We start from the raw sequence: 14,123 nt of genomic DNA, 5'->3' as shown, positions 1-14,123 counted from the left end.
GAGTGGTAATAAGGAACTGTTACTGAAAACCACTTAGCATCTTCTAGCCATCTTGCCTTCTCCTCCCTGTAGTCCGTGCTAACAGGGCGCCAGCCTGAAAATGATCAGCTGTAGCCAGAATTGTGTACCTATGGTCTTTTAGCCCCAGCCTAAAGATGGACTGGCTGTAACTTCACCAGCCCAGCTCGGCTGGCTTCTTTGGTTGTGTTAGAAGCAGCAGCACTTGTCTTCCTGGCATGGATGATATTTACCAGGAAATTGGGCAAAAGAACAGCACGAATGGGACAATAACAAAAACCAGGGTCATTTTGCAGCTCCCCACCCCTCTTCCTTTAACAGTGGAATGCATCTTGGCTCCAAAGAGAAACAAACACCTAGCTTTCAGGAAGTCAGCTAGACCCTTGGTCCCCCGCTCTGTTTACTCATCCAAGCTCACTTAATCAGGGGCTTATCTCCGGGCCCCGACTGACAGTAACTTGCCTTAAAACCAAGGCAACCGTTACTTATGTTGCTCATGATCTGTAAGCCCCGCTGCTGCCCCTCTGCCTGGCTGTAACAGAGCTGTTGGTCCTGGACCAGACCTGGTAACTCCTCTGAATAAATATGGAAGTGTTCCTGGAGACTGCCATTGGCCGGCCATAGAATAGGCGCTTTGTACTAAGGCATAAACAGTACTTATGAAAATAGCTACTCTTTGGAATGTTGCAAAGTGAGAGGGAGGTTAGGGAAAGAAACTGCATGGCTGAAGTTATGGAAACCTAGCTGAATCATTACTTTAATGGCTTTTTTCTTTTCTTTTTTGGTTATTGTGTTAGGGCCACCATCTTTTATAGATGATTAATAACTAGGAATGTATTATTTATTCAGGTGGCTTCCACACTTCCATTTAAAAATAACACAGCCAACTAGAGCCAAAAAGTCTTCTGTCAAATTATATGGGAAAAGTGGGAGACCAATGTGAATATATGTCATTATTGGTAAAACGATGGGGGGAAAAGTCCAATGTGAAAGTCCTAGAAGGAAATATGTGACGATGGCACTATCGTTTCCTGAGTTAATGGGTATTTTCTTTGCACCTCTTCCTCTCCGTGGCCCTTCCTCACTTTCTGTGACTGCTGGATTGCTTTTTAATTTTTTTAGTCATCACATAAATAGGAATTTCTGATGATTTCAAAGTCCTGCATCATTTCTTCTTCAGATTACAGAATCCAAATGGAAGAGCTGTTTGACAGTTTGTAGGAGGTCCCGCTAGTCTTCCCTGGTGGCTTAGATGGAAAAGAGTCTGCCTGCAGTGCAAGAGACCTGGGTTTGATCCTTGGGTCAGGAAGATCCCTTGGAGAAGGGAATGGCAACCCACTCCAATATTCTTGCCTGGAAAATCCCATGGACAGAAGAGCCTGGTGGGCTATAGTCCATGGGGTCACAAAGAGCTGGACACGACTAAGCGACTAACACTCAGGAGGTACCTTAAGTGTGCATGCCATTTCAATTCTGTGTCTTGGTCTTAAGGAAATGTTTATGGATATGACCAAAGATTTATGTTCATGCCTTTGAATATGTTCTTATATAATTGTGAAAACTGAAACCAACTTAAATGACCAGCAACAGAGAGATGGTTAAAATGCAACTAAGTTTAAAACATCCATTTAGAAAGCAATCTTTCTAAAATTTAATGATGGGAAAATGCTCACAAAATACCCAATTTTCAAAAGCCATAAAAATTGATTCTGTGTGAGGCTAAAGTTATCACAAAGAACACCTGTTACCAATAAGAGACCCAAGTATTAGGTGTTGGAGTTATGGGTAATAATTTTTTCCCTTCTTCTAGATTTGAGATTTTCTATGATAAATAAATAGTTTTTCACTGTTCGAAACACGATTCTGTTATTGCAGGCAACATTAATTTTTTAAAAAATTTATTTAATTTTTAATTGAAAGATAATTGCCTTACAGAACTTTGTTTTTTTTTCCTGTCAAACATGATCAGAAAATTAATGTTAACTCATCTCCAGAGTCTGCGCCAGCGGTTACTACTCCATCTTTGAAGCTTGCCCCTATCACCCAGAAGCCAGGGTCTCTGGTTTGTGCAGCTCCTGGAGCACGTCCTGTCCCCCTGGACGCTGACGCCCTGCACCTCAGGTGAAACCACAGGCGTGTCAGACCCTGTTGGGGCCTGGTGCCTCCTCGACGAGCACTCTCCCTCCAGATGTCAGCTTCTGCTTCTATCCCCCAGACGCTCCTGCGAACGTCTTCTGTAATCAGTATTTTTTTTTTTTTAAGAGGAAGTTACTTATTTATTTTCAGCTGCCCTGGGTCTTCGTTGCTGCCCGAGGGCTCTCTCTAGTTGCGGCGAGCAGGGGCTGCTCTTCCTCGTGGCTTCTCACTGCGGCGGCTTCTCTAGTGGGAGCATAGGCTCTGGGGCGTGTGGGCTCCGGTAGTCGTGCCTGGTGGGGCCTAGGCCACAGGCTCAGCAGCTGTGGTGTGCAGGTTCAGTTGCTCCATGGCACGTGGGATCTTCCCCGACCAGGGGTGGGACCTGTGTCTCTGCATTGCCTTCCTATCCACTGCGCCACCAGGGAAGTCCTGTAATCAATATTGTTGAACAGATAAAATCCTTCTGTGACAGAGGTATAATCAACTCCTTGAGGATATATTCTTGGCTATTGTTTTTACAAAGACTACTTGTTTTCTTGGTAGGATATGTAAACAGACATGCCACTTTGAAAAAAAAAAGTGATAAAATAAACATAAAATTTACCCCCTCCACTGTTTTTAAGTGTCCATTTTCAGCAGTGTTAAGGACATTCCTATTGTTGCACAACCAATCTCCAGAGTTCTTTCTCAGACATGCAACTTTTTTGAAAGGGTTGTTGTGGACATCACAAATAGGATGTGGAGGTCCAGAGGGGGGGACCCTGTGAGTGTCTGCCTTCAACAAGCTAAAAAAAAACAAAGAAAGATTAAAAGAGAGAAACCGTTTTTGACAAGTAGTCCAGTATCTCAGGGGCTTCCCTAGTGATAAAGAACCCATCTGCAATGCAGAAGACATGGGTTCGATCCCTGGGTCAGAAAGATCCCCTGGAGGAGGAAATGGCAACCCACTCCAGTATTCTTGCTTGGGAAGTTCCATGGACAGAAGAGCCTGGCGGGCTACAGTCCATGGGGTCGCAAAAGAATAGGACGCGACTTAGCAACCAAACAGTCACCACCATCTCACCTATTTCCAGGCCTCCTGTGTGAAGTTAGGCCTGCTGCATGTGTGGAAGTGTGAGGAGTTTCTAAGTAGCCATCATTGTGCTGTTCCTTGTAGCCAGGACAAGAGGGACACAATTTCTCTGGAACTCTGGCTGGTGTGCAGGCAGTTTGCATCCCTGGACCGAACAGGGGCTTCTCTCATGTTGTGTCAAGGTTCACCTGCTCCTGACGTGACTGCTTCTTGGAGCAGGTAGTTCTAGGCCTTCCTCAGTGAAACTATTTGACCCTCACGGTGGCGAAACCATGATTACCTCAGAGCTCTGCAGGCAAAACTGTCTTGAGGTTGCCCCACAACCTCATCTCTTTCAACTTTCGAACCTGAGTCATAGACTTCAGGAAAAGTTATTTTGGGTTGTTTTTTTTTTAATTTCCCCCATCTCTCTGGAGACTTGGTACAACATGTTAGTTTACATAACGCTTATCTTGTGTCTCCTCGTGGTTGGGGCCTGAGCAGTTTGCAGTCAGACTCCAGGCCTCCCAGGTGATGATCGCAATCCCTGGGGCTCCTGCTCTTGTCAGGAGAGGGGTGGCCGCTCCAGCTGCGGCCACTGGACCCTGAGAGGACACCACCAATGGCTGTGTGCTGGCCCTTGGCTTTGACTCTGCATAGGTTTTGAGAGTGAGATGACTTAGACTGGGGTCTCCCAGGCTGTCCTCCTAATCGCCAGGCCTCCTGAGCATAGTGGAGGCAGTAGCAGACCATCTGGGATAAACATCCACGTATTGTACTGGGAGGAGAGTGTTGCCTACTGCGTCATCTGCCGCTAGCATTTCTTCATGGGTCGCCCCCAGCCTGGGGCTCAGATCCGCTTGGATACCTGGTTGTGCCAGTTCTGATGTTCACAGACCTCTAGTCGTGACGTCTCTAAATCCCAGGCCTAGAGGCTAGTCCAAGGGTCTGCAGGCTGTGAGTCAAGTATGATTTTCACACTTTCAATCTGTCGTTCCCCACTGGTCCAGTGATTAGGACTCTGCACTTTCACTGCTGAGGGCCCCGGGTTCAATCCCTGGGTGGGGAAATAAGATCCCACCAACCTCAGTTCAGTTCAGTTCAGTTCAGTCCCTCAGTTGTGTCCAACTCTTTGCGACCTCATGGACTACAGCATGCCAGGCCTCCCTGTCCATCACCAACTCCTGGAGTTTACCCAAACTCATGTCCATTGAGTCAGTGATGCCATCCAACCATCTCATCCTCTATCGTCCCCTTCTGCCTTCAATCTTTCCCAGCATCATGGTCTTTTCTAATGAGTCAGTTCTTCCCAGTAGGTGGCCAAAGTATTGGAGTTTCAGCTTTAGCATCAGTCCTTCCAATGAGTATTCAGGACTGATTTCCTTTAGGATGGACTGGTTGGATCTTCCTGAAGTCCAAGGGACTCTCAAGAGTCTTCTCCAACACCACAGTTCAAAGGCATCAATTCTTTGGTGCTTAGCTTTCTTTATAGTCCAACTTTCACATCCATACATGACTACTGGAAAAACCATAGCTTTGACTAGACAGACTTTGTTGGCAAAGTAATATCTCTGCTTTTTAATATGCTATCTGGGTTGGTCATAACTTTTCTTCCCAGGAGCAAGCGTCTTTTAATTTCATGGCTGCAGTCACCATCTGCAGTGATTTTGGAGCCCAAGAAAATAAAATCTGTCACTGTTTCCATTGTTTCCCCATCTGTTTGCCATGAAGTGATGGGACTGGATGCCATGATCTTAGTTTTCTGAATGTTGAGCTTTAAGCCAGCTTTTTCACTCTCCTCTTTCACTTTCATCAGGAGGCTCTTTAGTTCTTCACTTTCTGCCATAAGAGTGGTGTCATCTGCATATCTGAGGTTATTGATATTTCTCCCGGCAATCTTGATTCCAGCTTGTGCTTCATCCAGTCCAGCATTTCTCATGATGTACTCTGCATATAAGTGAAATATAAGTTAAATATACCAACCTCGTGGTAGGGCCAAAAGGAAAAAAAAAAAGAAAGAAAAGGTAATGAAACAAAAAAACCAAACCAAAAGACGAACATGCAGCAAAGGCCATCTGTGGCCTGGGCAACGTGAGATACTAACTCTCTGGCCCTTTACAGAAAGCTTCGTTGGCACAGATTTTCACTGAAATTGCAAATGAATTCCCAGGAGACTCAGATCACAGACTCAATCACTAAAAGCTACCTCTTCTGTATTTCTTTTATTTACTTATAACTAGTTATTTGTTCATAAATATTTACTTGGCTCTGCCAGGTTTTAGCTGAGCCACACAGGGTCTTAGTTGTGCCTTGTGGACTCTTAGTTGTAGCATGTGGGATCTAGTTCCCTGGCTGGGGACTGAACCTGGGTCCCCTGCATTGGGAACGTGGAGTCTTAGCTACTGGACCACCAAGGAAGTCCCGGTATTTCTCTGAGATGTTTGACCTCTTGGCTGACTTTGTCAATTTTCTTGTTGTCTCCCCTTCCCGCCCTCCCGCCAAAGAAATACAAGCCCTCGGACCCTGCATTTGCCTACGTGCAGCTGACCCACGACGAGCTCATTCAGCTGGTCCTCAAACAGAAGGAAACGATCAGCAAGAAGGAATGTCAGGTGCGCCAACTGGAAGACTACATCGACAACCTGCTGGTCAGGGTCATGGAGGAGACCCCGAACATCCTCCGGGTTCCCTCTCAGGTCGGCAAAAAAGCAGGAAAGATGTGATCCGCCGGCCTCCAGCATCGAGACTCTGCCGTGAGTCTGTCTCCACCAGCTCCTGAGGCCGAGGACTCGCTGTGCCCGACAGCCGGGCACAGATTGCCATCTTCCTCCTAGGTTATCTGGCAGGAGTCCCTCCCACCCACGGAAGCCAGGTCAATGACTACAACGGATCTTTTCACTGTCCATTCCCAGGGTTTCATTTTTAAATGCCACTGTGCCTTTAACCACGTTGTAAATATTTTATGGTCTGACCGGAGACATGGTCATAAGATCTGATCCTGGCCCAGAGGTTCAGATGGCACTGGGGGGTATTAATTAATGTATTTTAAACATTGGGATTTTCTTTCTTTGAATTTGAGATTTTTAAAGTACATCTCCCCCCGGTCTTTAAAGCTTCAGGTGAGATGACAAGGACCAGGCGATTGGGGCTGTGTTGCACATACCTTCTTGGCATTTGAGTAGCTCAGGCATGGCATTTTGGCTGCAGATGCTAAATTTTTGATACCGTGTAAACGTGCTTGACTCCTCGGACTTGGTCTTTTGTTTTGACTGGAGCAGAGGAGTGCAGAGTGTGCCTTTGAGATTTATAACAAGCTGCTTTTTCCAGACATCAGCCTCTACACCACAGTAGCCTTTAAAATCTGCTCTTTATCAATGGAGAGGGGCTGTCTATGGAGGGAAGCAGACCAGGAGACTTAGAGTCACTTTGCACTCAAGGGAATTGGTCAAAACCCCTCCTCTGGTGATCACAGAGCCCCTGTGACTGGAGTGGCCGAGACAGTGCCTTGATTAGCCATCGAGTGCCCCAGGCGCTTGCTAAAATGGTTCTACCAGGTGTGGAGCGATGGCAGGGGGTCCGTTGGCCCTCTCCCCCCATGTCTTCGCTTGGCTCCCTGGTTTCCTTGGCAGCTCTTCGTGGCCTCTTCCCTCCTTAGTATAACATTGTGAAGAGCAAGATGATATCTATTTTTAGATGGCTGTGTTTTTAAAACTAGATTGACACATTTTTTTTTTTTTTTAAACTAGGACCCCTTAACTAATAGCACCAGTTCAGATTCTTCAGGGCTTCCCTGGTGGTTCAGCGGTAGAGAATCCTGCTGCCAATGCAGGAGATGGGGGTTCTATCCCTGGGTTGGGAAGATCCCCTGGAGACTCTTCAGGTAATTTCATTGTTAGTAACCCGATATTAGAATGTTTTCTATATTACTCATTTTTTGTTGTTGTTCCAGTTGAGACAGAATCTCATCAAATCCCGACATCTCTCCTTGGGAGAGAATGTCATAGGCCAAGGGCGTGGGTAGGGCTTGAGGAGAGAGCAGTTATTAAACGGGACTCTCTCTGTGTTCATTCTTGTATTGAAATTAAGAGGCAAGATGATTGGCAGTGGGATTCCTTCTCAGGATCACATCTGCTGCCACAGTAGTTAATATCAGCACTTTAATCTGAAGGATGATACTGTAACTTGATTGAACTAATTCACTTTTAATTATCGATAGCTGTTTTATTTAATACCTTCCTACATACTGGGGACCACTGTAAACCTCTCAGATGACTTGTATTTTTATAGTGCTACAAGATTTATTTACATCCCTATAAAGAGAACTGGATGTTTGCTTGAACTCTGGAGATATACGTGTATGTATTTGTTATGCAGTGTTTTGTACTTGATGTCAGTGTACTTGGACTGTGATAACCCTCGTACACTGGGTGGCAGGGGCCCTGAGTGGTTTCTCCCAGGAAGAGTTCACGTGGAGACCCGAGTTCTTCCCAAAAGCTTTTTGTTGTGGGAGATCTGCTGCTAGGACCTCGGGGATGGGACCCGGTCCGTGTTTAAGAGCGAATTCCTCTGCTCTGAGATGCCACTCGAGAACTCTGAAGAATGAAGGACAATCAACTTCAAGAGTGCCTGGTTTCTACCAACTGCTGGAAAAAAATTCCACAGGTAGCATTCCTGCACCTCTCAAGGATGCTGGTTAACACCTGTCCTTGAGGACTCTGCTGTGAGGGAGAACTCGGTTGGGAAAGCTGGAGCAACAGCTCTGAGCTGTTCACAGGGGCAGGTGGACTGGAGGGCTGGAGCTCCTGCAGCCAGTGTGGGTCTGAGGGCTTACACCCACGTGTCTGCACCAGGAGAGTCTGGTTTAGCCTCTGGCCGCTGAGTTCATGCTCACTGAACTGATGAGTCCTGGGAGGCCCTGCTTGGCTGCCCACCTCCCACCCCCAGAAGACCAGTCAGTACTTCAGTGAAGCATCCAGTGAAATACCAAACACCTTGTGATGAACTTCCACTGGAGGTCAGCATCTAGGAAAAAAATAGTCAATCCTTTGCCCAGTTGTTTCATATCATCTCTGTTGCTGGACTTTGACAGATGTCTGCCCACCCCTTTTATTTCCTGTGGGTTAGCCTCCCCAGGTAGTGGGATGGAAGAGCAAGAAAGTCTGCCCTTCGCCACATGAACAGCCATTGACCCGGAGTGGAGGGTGTGTGGGCAGTGAGTGGCACACATGTGTGGTTTCCAGCTCTGCTGACAGTGGGGGCTCAGAAGGGCACAGAGTGGGGAGGGTCCACGACCCTTAGCCACCTGCCAGACTGAAGGCCAGAGGCAACTTGTTGTAAAATTAGGCACGGTCTTCACTCCCCATGCCCCTTCTCTTTTAGACCCATTCACCGATGAATGGTCCCTCAAGGCTGAAGGATCTGTTGCCCTCAGCGGGGCGGAGAGCTTACCCCTCCAGTTTCTACACCAATCTCAAACCTGTGGTTTTCTCAGTATCTATCGTGTGAGCTACTGACGTGACCTCTTCCTCCCTCTGATTGAAAGCTCACCCAGCATTTCTGGATTATAGAATTCTTATTTCCTGCCTTGTTACTTTGGGAATTTTGAATTTCTTTGCTTTTGTTTTTGAGAAGTAACCTAAAAACTTCCTACAACACTAAATAAAATGGTACTGGTACTACCTTTCAAAGTTTTGTGTTTGTGGTTTTGTATGGGTGTGATAAGAATTTCTGGCTTCCTGCAGAATCTCTTTTAGGGGGTGACCAGTGTTTCTCAGCCCATGAGGGTCTCTTGCCTGGGTTCCTGCTGCTGCCACTCTATCTGGTGCCCAGGGGCCCCAGTGCCCTTTCTCCTGCGGGGGTTGGGGTATCTCTGATGACCTCCCTATGACACAACCCATATTTTGGGCTGGAAGGGACTCTAGCATTTATTAGCTGAGCATTGTTTGAATTTCCTGTCCCTAGTGATACAGGCTAACACCTTTTCCTTAAGCTGAGCAGAGGAACAAGCCACGTTCTTGATTCACCTCCACCCTGCACCACCCTGCACCACCCCCCACCACACACACACACTTCTTCACCCCCGCCCCACTGATTTCCCAAAGAGTGAAATCCTGACTTTTGGAGCTTCGTTTGAACTCACCCTGCGTTCAGGACTGCCCAGATCTAGGACCCAGGTCTCTGGTTCCACAAATGTAGCTCATTCATTTCTGAGTAGAGGGGATTATGGCTGTAAAAGACTCCTCCTGAGCTCATTCTACTAATCTCCAACCCTTCCCCGAAGAAGTGAGAGGTCTGCCTGCCTCAACCCAGGGTCCCAAGCTCTCCGAGTGGAGGGGATGCTCTTAGGGATGAAAGTCACATTGTAGAGGGACAGACGCAGGTGGACCCTGGTCACTTCCAGGTCGGGTGGGGGAAGCTTCCTGAGGGCCTCCCCGGTTTGGGTGGAGGGGTCTGTTACCCAACCGGATGTAGATGGTGGAACCACCGTGTAAAATGATACAAAGCTGGTTTCTCTTAAAACATACAACCTTCCAGGTTTGGTCCAAACAATCAAAAAGCTCTCTGGAAAGGGTCTCCAAGGAAGGAATGTTTGTACAAATGAGCCCCAACTCTGCCCTGAGATTCATCTCCCTTGCTTTTTTGGGGGGGCACCCTACCTACCTCCCCATGGAAAACATCACAGGGTACCGTTCCCACTCTGACCACAGCCAAAGCATCAGCACCATGCACATTCCCAGCCCTCAGACCCTGTCTCTAAGCCGATCGGGGGTGCCATCTTTTGGACTCTGCAGTCTCCCCATCCTGAGAAGGTGGGAACAATCTCTTTGCCTTCAAGTTCAAAGCTCTAAGCTGAGCTCTGTGGGGCCAGCGGTTCACAAAGCCACGAAACCTTCCAAGGGAAGATGTCCTCATGTGGCCTTGTGATGTTTGACTATCTTACACACACCTGTATCCTGAGCCCTAGAAACAGTCACCCTGGTGACACCAGCAGGTCCTCAGAACTGAGAGGAAGCTGCTCCGTCCTTGTACATCAAGTGCTCACTTCAGGCTAAAACTTGACCACAAAAGGAAGGCCTGTTTGTTGAGTTCCTGCATTTCACTCAGCACTGCTGAGCACTGTTTCCAGTTCTCATCAAGGTAGATAATATCTCCATTGTGCAAATGAGGAAACGGAGACTTTCAGAGGCATCAGAACTGGAGTTTGCCTGGGGTCCCAGAGCAGGTAGTTAAAAAAGGATTTGAACTCACCTATCCAACCTGGGGTTCTAGAACAGGTGTCAAACTATGACCTCACTCTTGTTCATGTGGCCCTCAAACCAAGGGTGATTTTTCCTGGCAGTGCTCTAGTAGTCCAGGGGAAGGACATTGCACTTTCACTCCTATGGTCCTGGATTTAATTCTTCATCAAGGAACTAAGATCCCATATGCAAAAAAAAAAAAAAAAACAAACCACACACACACACAAAAACCCAACCCCAACAACAACAAAACAAGGATGATTTCTCCTCTTTTTTTTTTAATGTGGGATGAACCAGTCTAGAGATCAAATGGCCAGAATGACTGTAGTCAACAGCATTGCACTGAATACTGGAGATTTTTACATTTTTTTAAAACAGTCAAAATAACAATAATTCATGACATTCAAATTTCGGTGTCTACACAATTTTATTGGGATACAGCTGAGTTCATTGTCTATGTCTGAGTAATTGTCTATGGCTGTGTCCATCCTGCAAAAGCAGACTTGAGTGGTTAAAACAAAAACTTTCGAATCCACCAAACTAAATATTTGCTTTCGGGCCCTTTTAAGAAAATGTCTGTGGACACCCAGTCTAGGATTACTTTGGGGGGCCAAAGAGACAATATTCTGAGTGACCTGAAATACTGGAGGATGGGAACAGGCAGGGAAAGTGGAGCCCGTGACCCAACCCCACTCAAGCAAGGGCCTATAAGCCACGGCTCCCGAGGAGGGAAGTTCCGGTGTGATTGAGCTCTAGGCCTGTGGCCACCTCCTCAGAGTTGCCAGGTGCCTTTGTTCCTGGGAGATGAAGAAACCCAACACAGTGATCCTCAGCCAGGGGGAGGGAGAGAGTAAACAACAGGAAAAGGGAAAGTGAATATGAGCGAGGGCCCTGGTCGTGCCCTGGACTGAGGCTGTCACCACTGTTGTCAGAGGAGAATCAGCATCTGCTGAAAAGCTGAGATGACCAGAACCTAGTCAGAAAAGCTCCAAGGCCCAGGTTGGCGAGGAGAGTGGGTCCTCCAGGCTCAGAGTGAAACTGGGTTAGAGAGTCATCTGAGCTGGAAGAAGCCCGGGGTGAGGCCTTGAGAGAAGCCCAACCCCACCTCCCCTCAGTTACTCACTCCAGACTAAAAATGATCCTGCCACTGAGGAATTCCATCTATGTGTGGCCTCTTACAGGCCTACCCAGGACGGGTGTCCACAGGAGCTGAACAGCCTTTTGGTGTAACAGGCATTCCTGGGACACAGGGATGAGACAGCCAGGTCATTCTCAGGGAGACTTGTAACAAAGTCAGACAGGCAGACCACTAACGAACACACACATGTAACCAGAGATGACAGGCCAGAGGCCTTCCATTGGCCTTCCTCTCTGGCCTCCTCTCCAGAAAGAACTCTGGCCTCGAGGTCAGAATTTCACATCTGGACCACGTCTGAGGCATCTTTTCCAATGGCCTTCACTCCTCAGTAGCTTTCTGCTCTAATCCAGCCCATCTGGGCACTCAGCATTCCAAAAGCTGATGTGCCAAGTACCCTGTGGGCTCTGGCTTTAGGGACAAGAAACATGGCTCCAGCCTCACAGGCTTGGGGAGGAGCTGGGGAGAGGGCTTTGAGAAGCATCTGTTAAACAGATCATCACTGTCACTGAAGGACACTTAATTCTTAACCCGGGCCACCTGCATTGCAGGCAGAGTCTTTACTGTCTGAGCCACCAGGGCAGCCCTAAGTCTTCGTAGAGTTTGTATTGGAAGGAAAGGCACCAAGGATGATACGTATGTCCTGATTTCCCAGAGGAAGACAAATGAATTTCCTAAATAAATGGTTTTCTTCATGAGAACGTGAACCTTAGACTTGCATGTCTTAGGAGAGCGCGCCATCTTCTGGCCTGGGTCCTGACTACCTCCCTGTCTGTTTGCGTCTGAGGGTGAGGCTCTCTGAGACCATCACACACTTGCAGCTGGAAGAGAATTACCTCTCCACCCCTGGAGTTGCTAGCTGTGTGTGTGCTCAATCATGACTGACTCTTTGGGACCCCATGGACTATAAACCTGCCAGGCGCCTCTGTCCATGGGATTTTCCAGGCAAGAATACTGGAGTGGGTTGCCATTTCCTCCTCCAGGGGATCTTCCTGACCCAGGGATTGAACTCGAGTCTCCTGCATCTCCTGTATTGCAGGCAGATTCTTTACCACTGTGCCACCTGGGAAGGCCCAGAGTTGCTGGATCATAAAACTGCTCTTCCACTTTACTATGAGAAATGTCAGGGAAAGCAGAATTTCAGGGCTTCTGTCATGGGTAGATGACTCTGTAGTGAAATCCCACTTAAAAAAAAAAATGCAGTTAAGTTCATGATCTGCACAAAACTGGGATGAGCGGCGTCAGATACTGTTCTCTGTGGTAATGTAAAGACATACTCCCAGGGCCAGTTATATTCCTTTTAGGGACATGTTTACCCTCCCAGTTGGAGGAGGAAATGGCAACCCATTCCAGTATTCTTGCCTGGAGAATCCCATGGACAGAGGAGCTTGGTGGGCTACAGTCCATGGGTCGCAAAGAGTCAGACACGACTGAACGACTTTACTTTCACTTTACCCTCCCAGTAAGGATGTCGATTGCACTGTCTGAAACTAACATCTTCTAAAATCTGCTAATGCCAGAGACTGCCTGAAATTCTCCAAGATCAAACAGAGAAGCAGAAATTCCCCACATACTTTCAGCATGGGCTGTAATAACACCCGTCTGTTTTCTTGGAGTCAGAGGGACTGGCCACAGTTCTTTGTAACTTTAACTCAATTGTCTTATTTTTCAAACATAATTGATTCTAAAACTTTCAAGTGTTAAAAAACATTTATTTATTTATGTATTTATGCCACACCACATGGCTTGTGGAATCTTAGTTCCCTGACCAGGGATTGAACCTGGGCCCTCAGCAGTGAAGGCACAAAGTCCTAACTACTAGGCTACCAGGGAATTCCTGAAAACCTTTATTCTTGATGAGTGCAATTGGGATTTACTTATGAGAAAACACATCCTCTTTGCTGACACTTATGTTATATTCAAACATGACATACAAAATCTCTCATTTGTGAGCTTGGTTTCTGGAACATTACTAGAGGCACATTTTTGCTTGATTCTTTGATCTATACTATACCACGCCAGGAACTTCGGAGCTAGAATCTTGGAGCATCTTAAAGCTTAAGGTTTTAAAAACAACTCAATTTGCTTAAATTCTTCAGACTGCCAAGGGCCTCACTAACCTCCATAGTTTTTCTCTCCAACTCCCTTAGACATTTCTTGCCTGGTCTCTGGAAGCCTCCCAGGTTGTCACTCTGCAAAGAGAGGAAACAACGTGCTTGTAGGGAAGCTGCTTTGGAAAGAACACAATTTCCTGCTCTCTCAATACACTACTCTCCCTTTTAGGCCACAAATTTTGTACTATGGCCAGAATCAACATTTATTAAGGGTCCGTCTAGTCAAGGCTATGGTTTTTCCTGTGGTCATGTATGGATGTGAGAGTTGGACTGTGAAGAAAGCTGAGCGCTGAAGAATTGATGCTTTTGAACTGTGGTGTTGGAGAAGACTCTTGAGAGTCCCTTGGACTGCAAGGAGATCCAACCAGTCCATTCTAAAGGAGATCAGCCTGGGATTTCTTTGGAAGGAATGATGCTAAAGCTGAAACTCC

General features: G+C 46.9%; 1 protein-coding gene and 1 non-coding gene across 2 annotated transcripts in view; both read left to right on the top strand.

The window, feature by feature from the left end:
* The window catches only part of RAB11FIP1 (RAB11 family interacting protein 1), a 35,139-nt gene extending 26,247 nt beyond the window's left edge, over positions 1 to 8,892 (top strand). The window contains exon 5 of the mRNA XM_069573363.1: positions 5,710 to 8,892. Within this exon, the coding sequence (XP_069429464.1) occupies positions 5,710 to 5,928 (219 nt within the window). The 3' untranslated portion in view covers positions 5,929 to 8,892. The remainder of the gene's footprint in view (positions 1 to 5,709) is intronic.
* TRNAE-UUC (transfer RNA glutamic acid (anticodon UUC)) lies at positions 4,201 to 4,274 on the top strand. Its single transcript has one exon. It is a non-coding gene; the product is annotated as a tRNA-Glu (tRNA).
* Positions 8,893 to 14,123: the final 5,231 nt, after the last annotated feature.

This window comes from Ovis canadensis, chromosome 26 (genome assembly GCF_042477335.2).
Source record: "Ovis canadensis isolate MfBH-ARS-UI-01 breed Bighorn chromosome 26, ARS-UI_OviCan_v2, whole genome shotgun sequence".
In the NCBI taxonomy this organism is placed as follows: Eukaryota; Metazoa; Chordata; class Mammalia; order Artiodactyla; family Bovidae; genus Ovis; species Ovis canadensis.
This window is presented reverse-complemented; position numbering and strand designations above follow the sequence as displayed.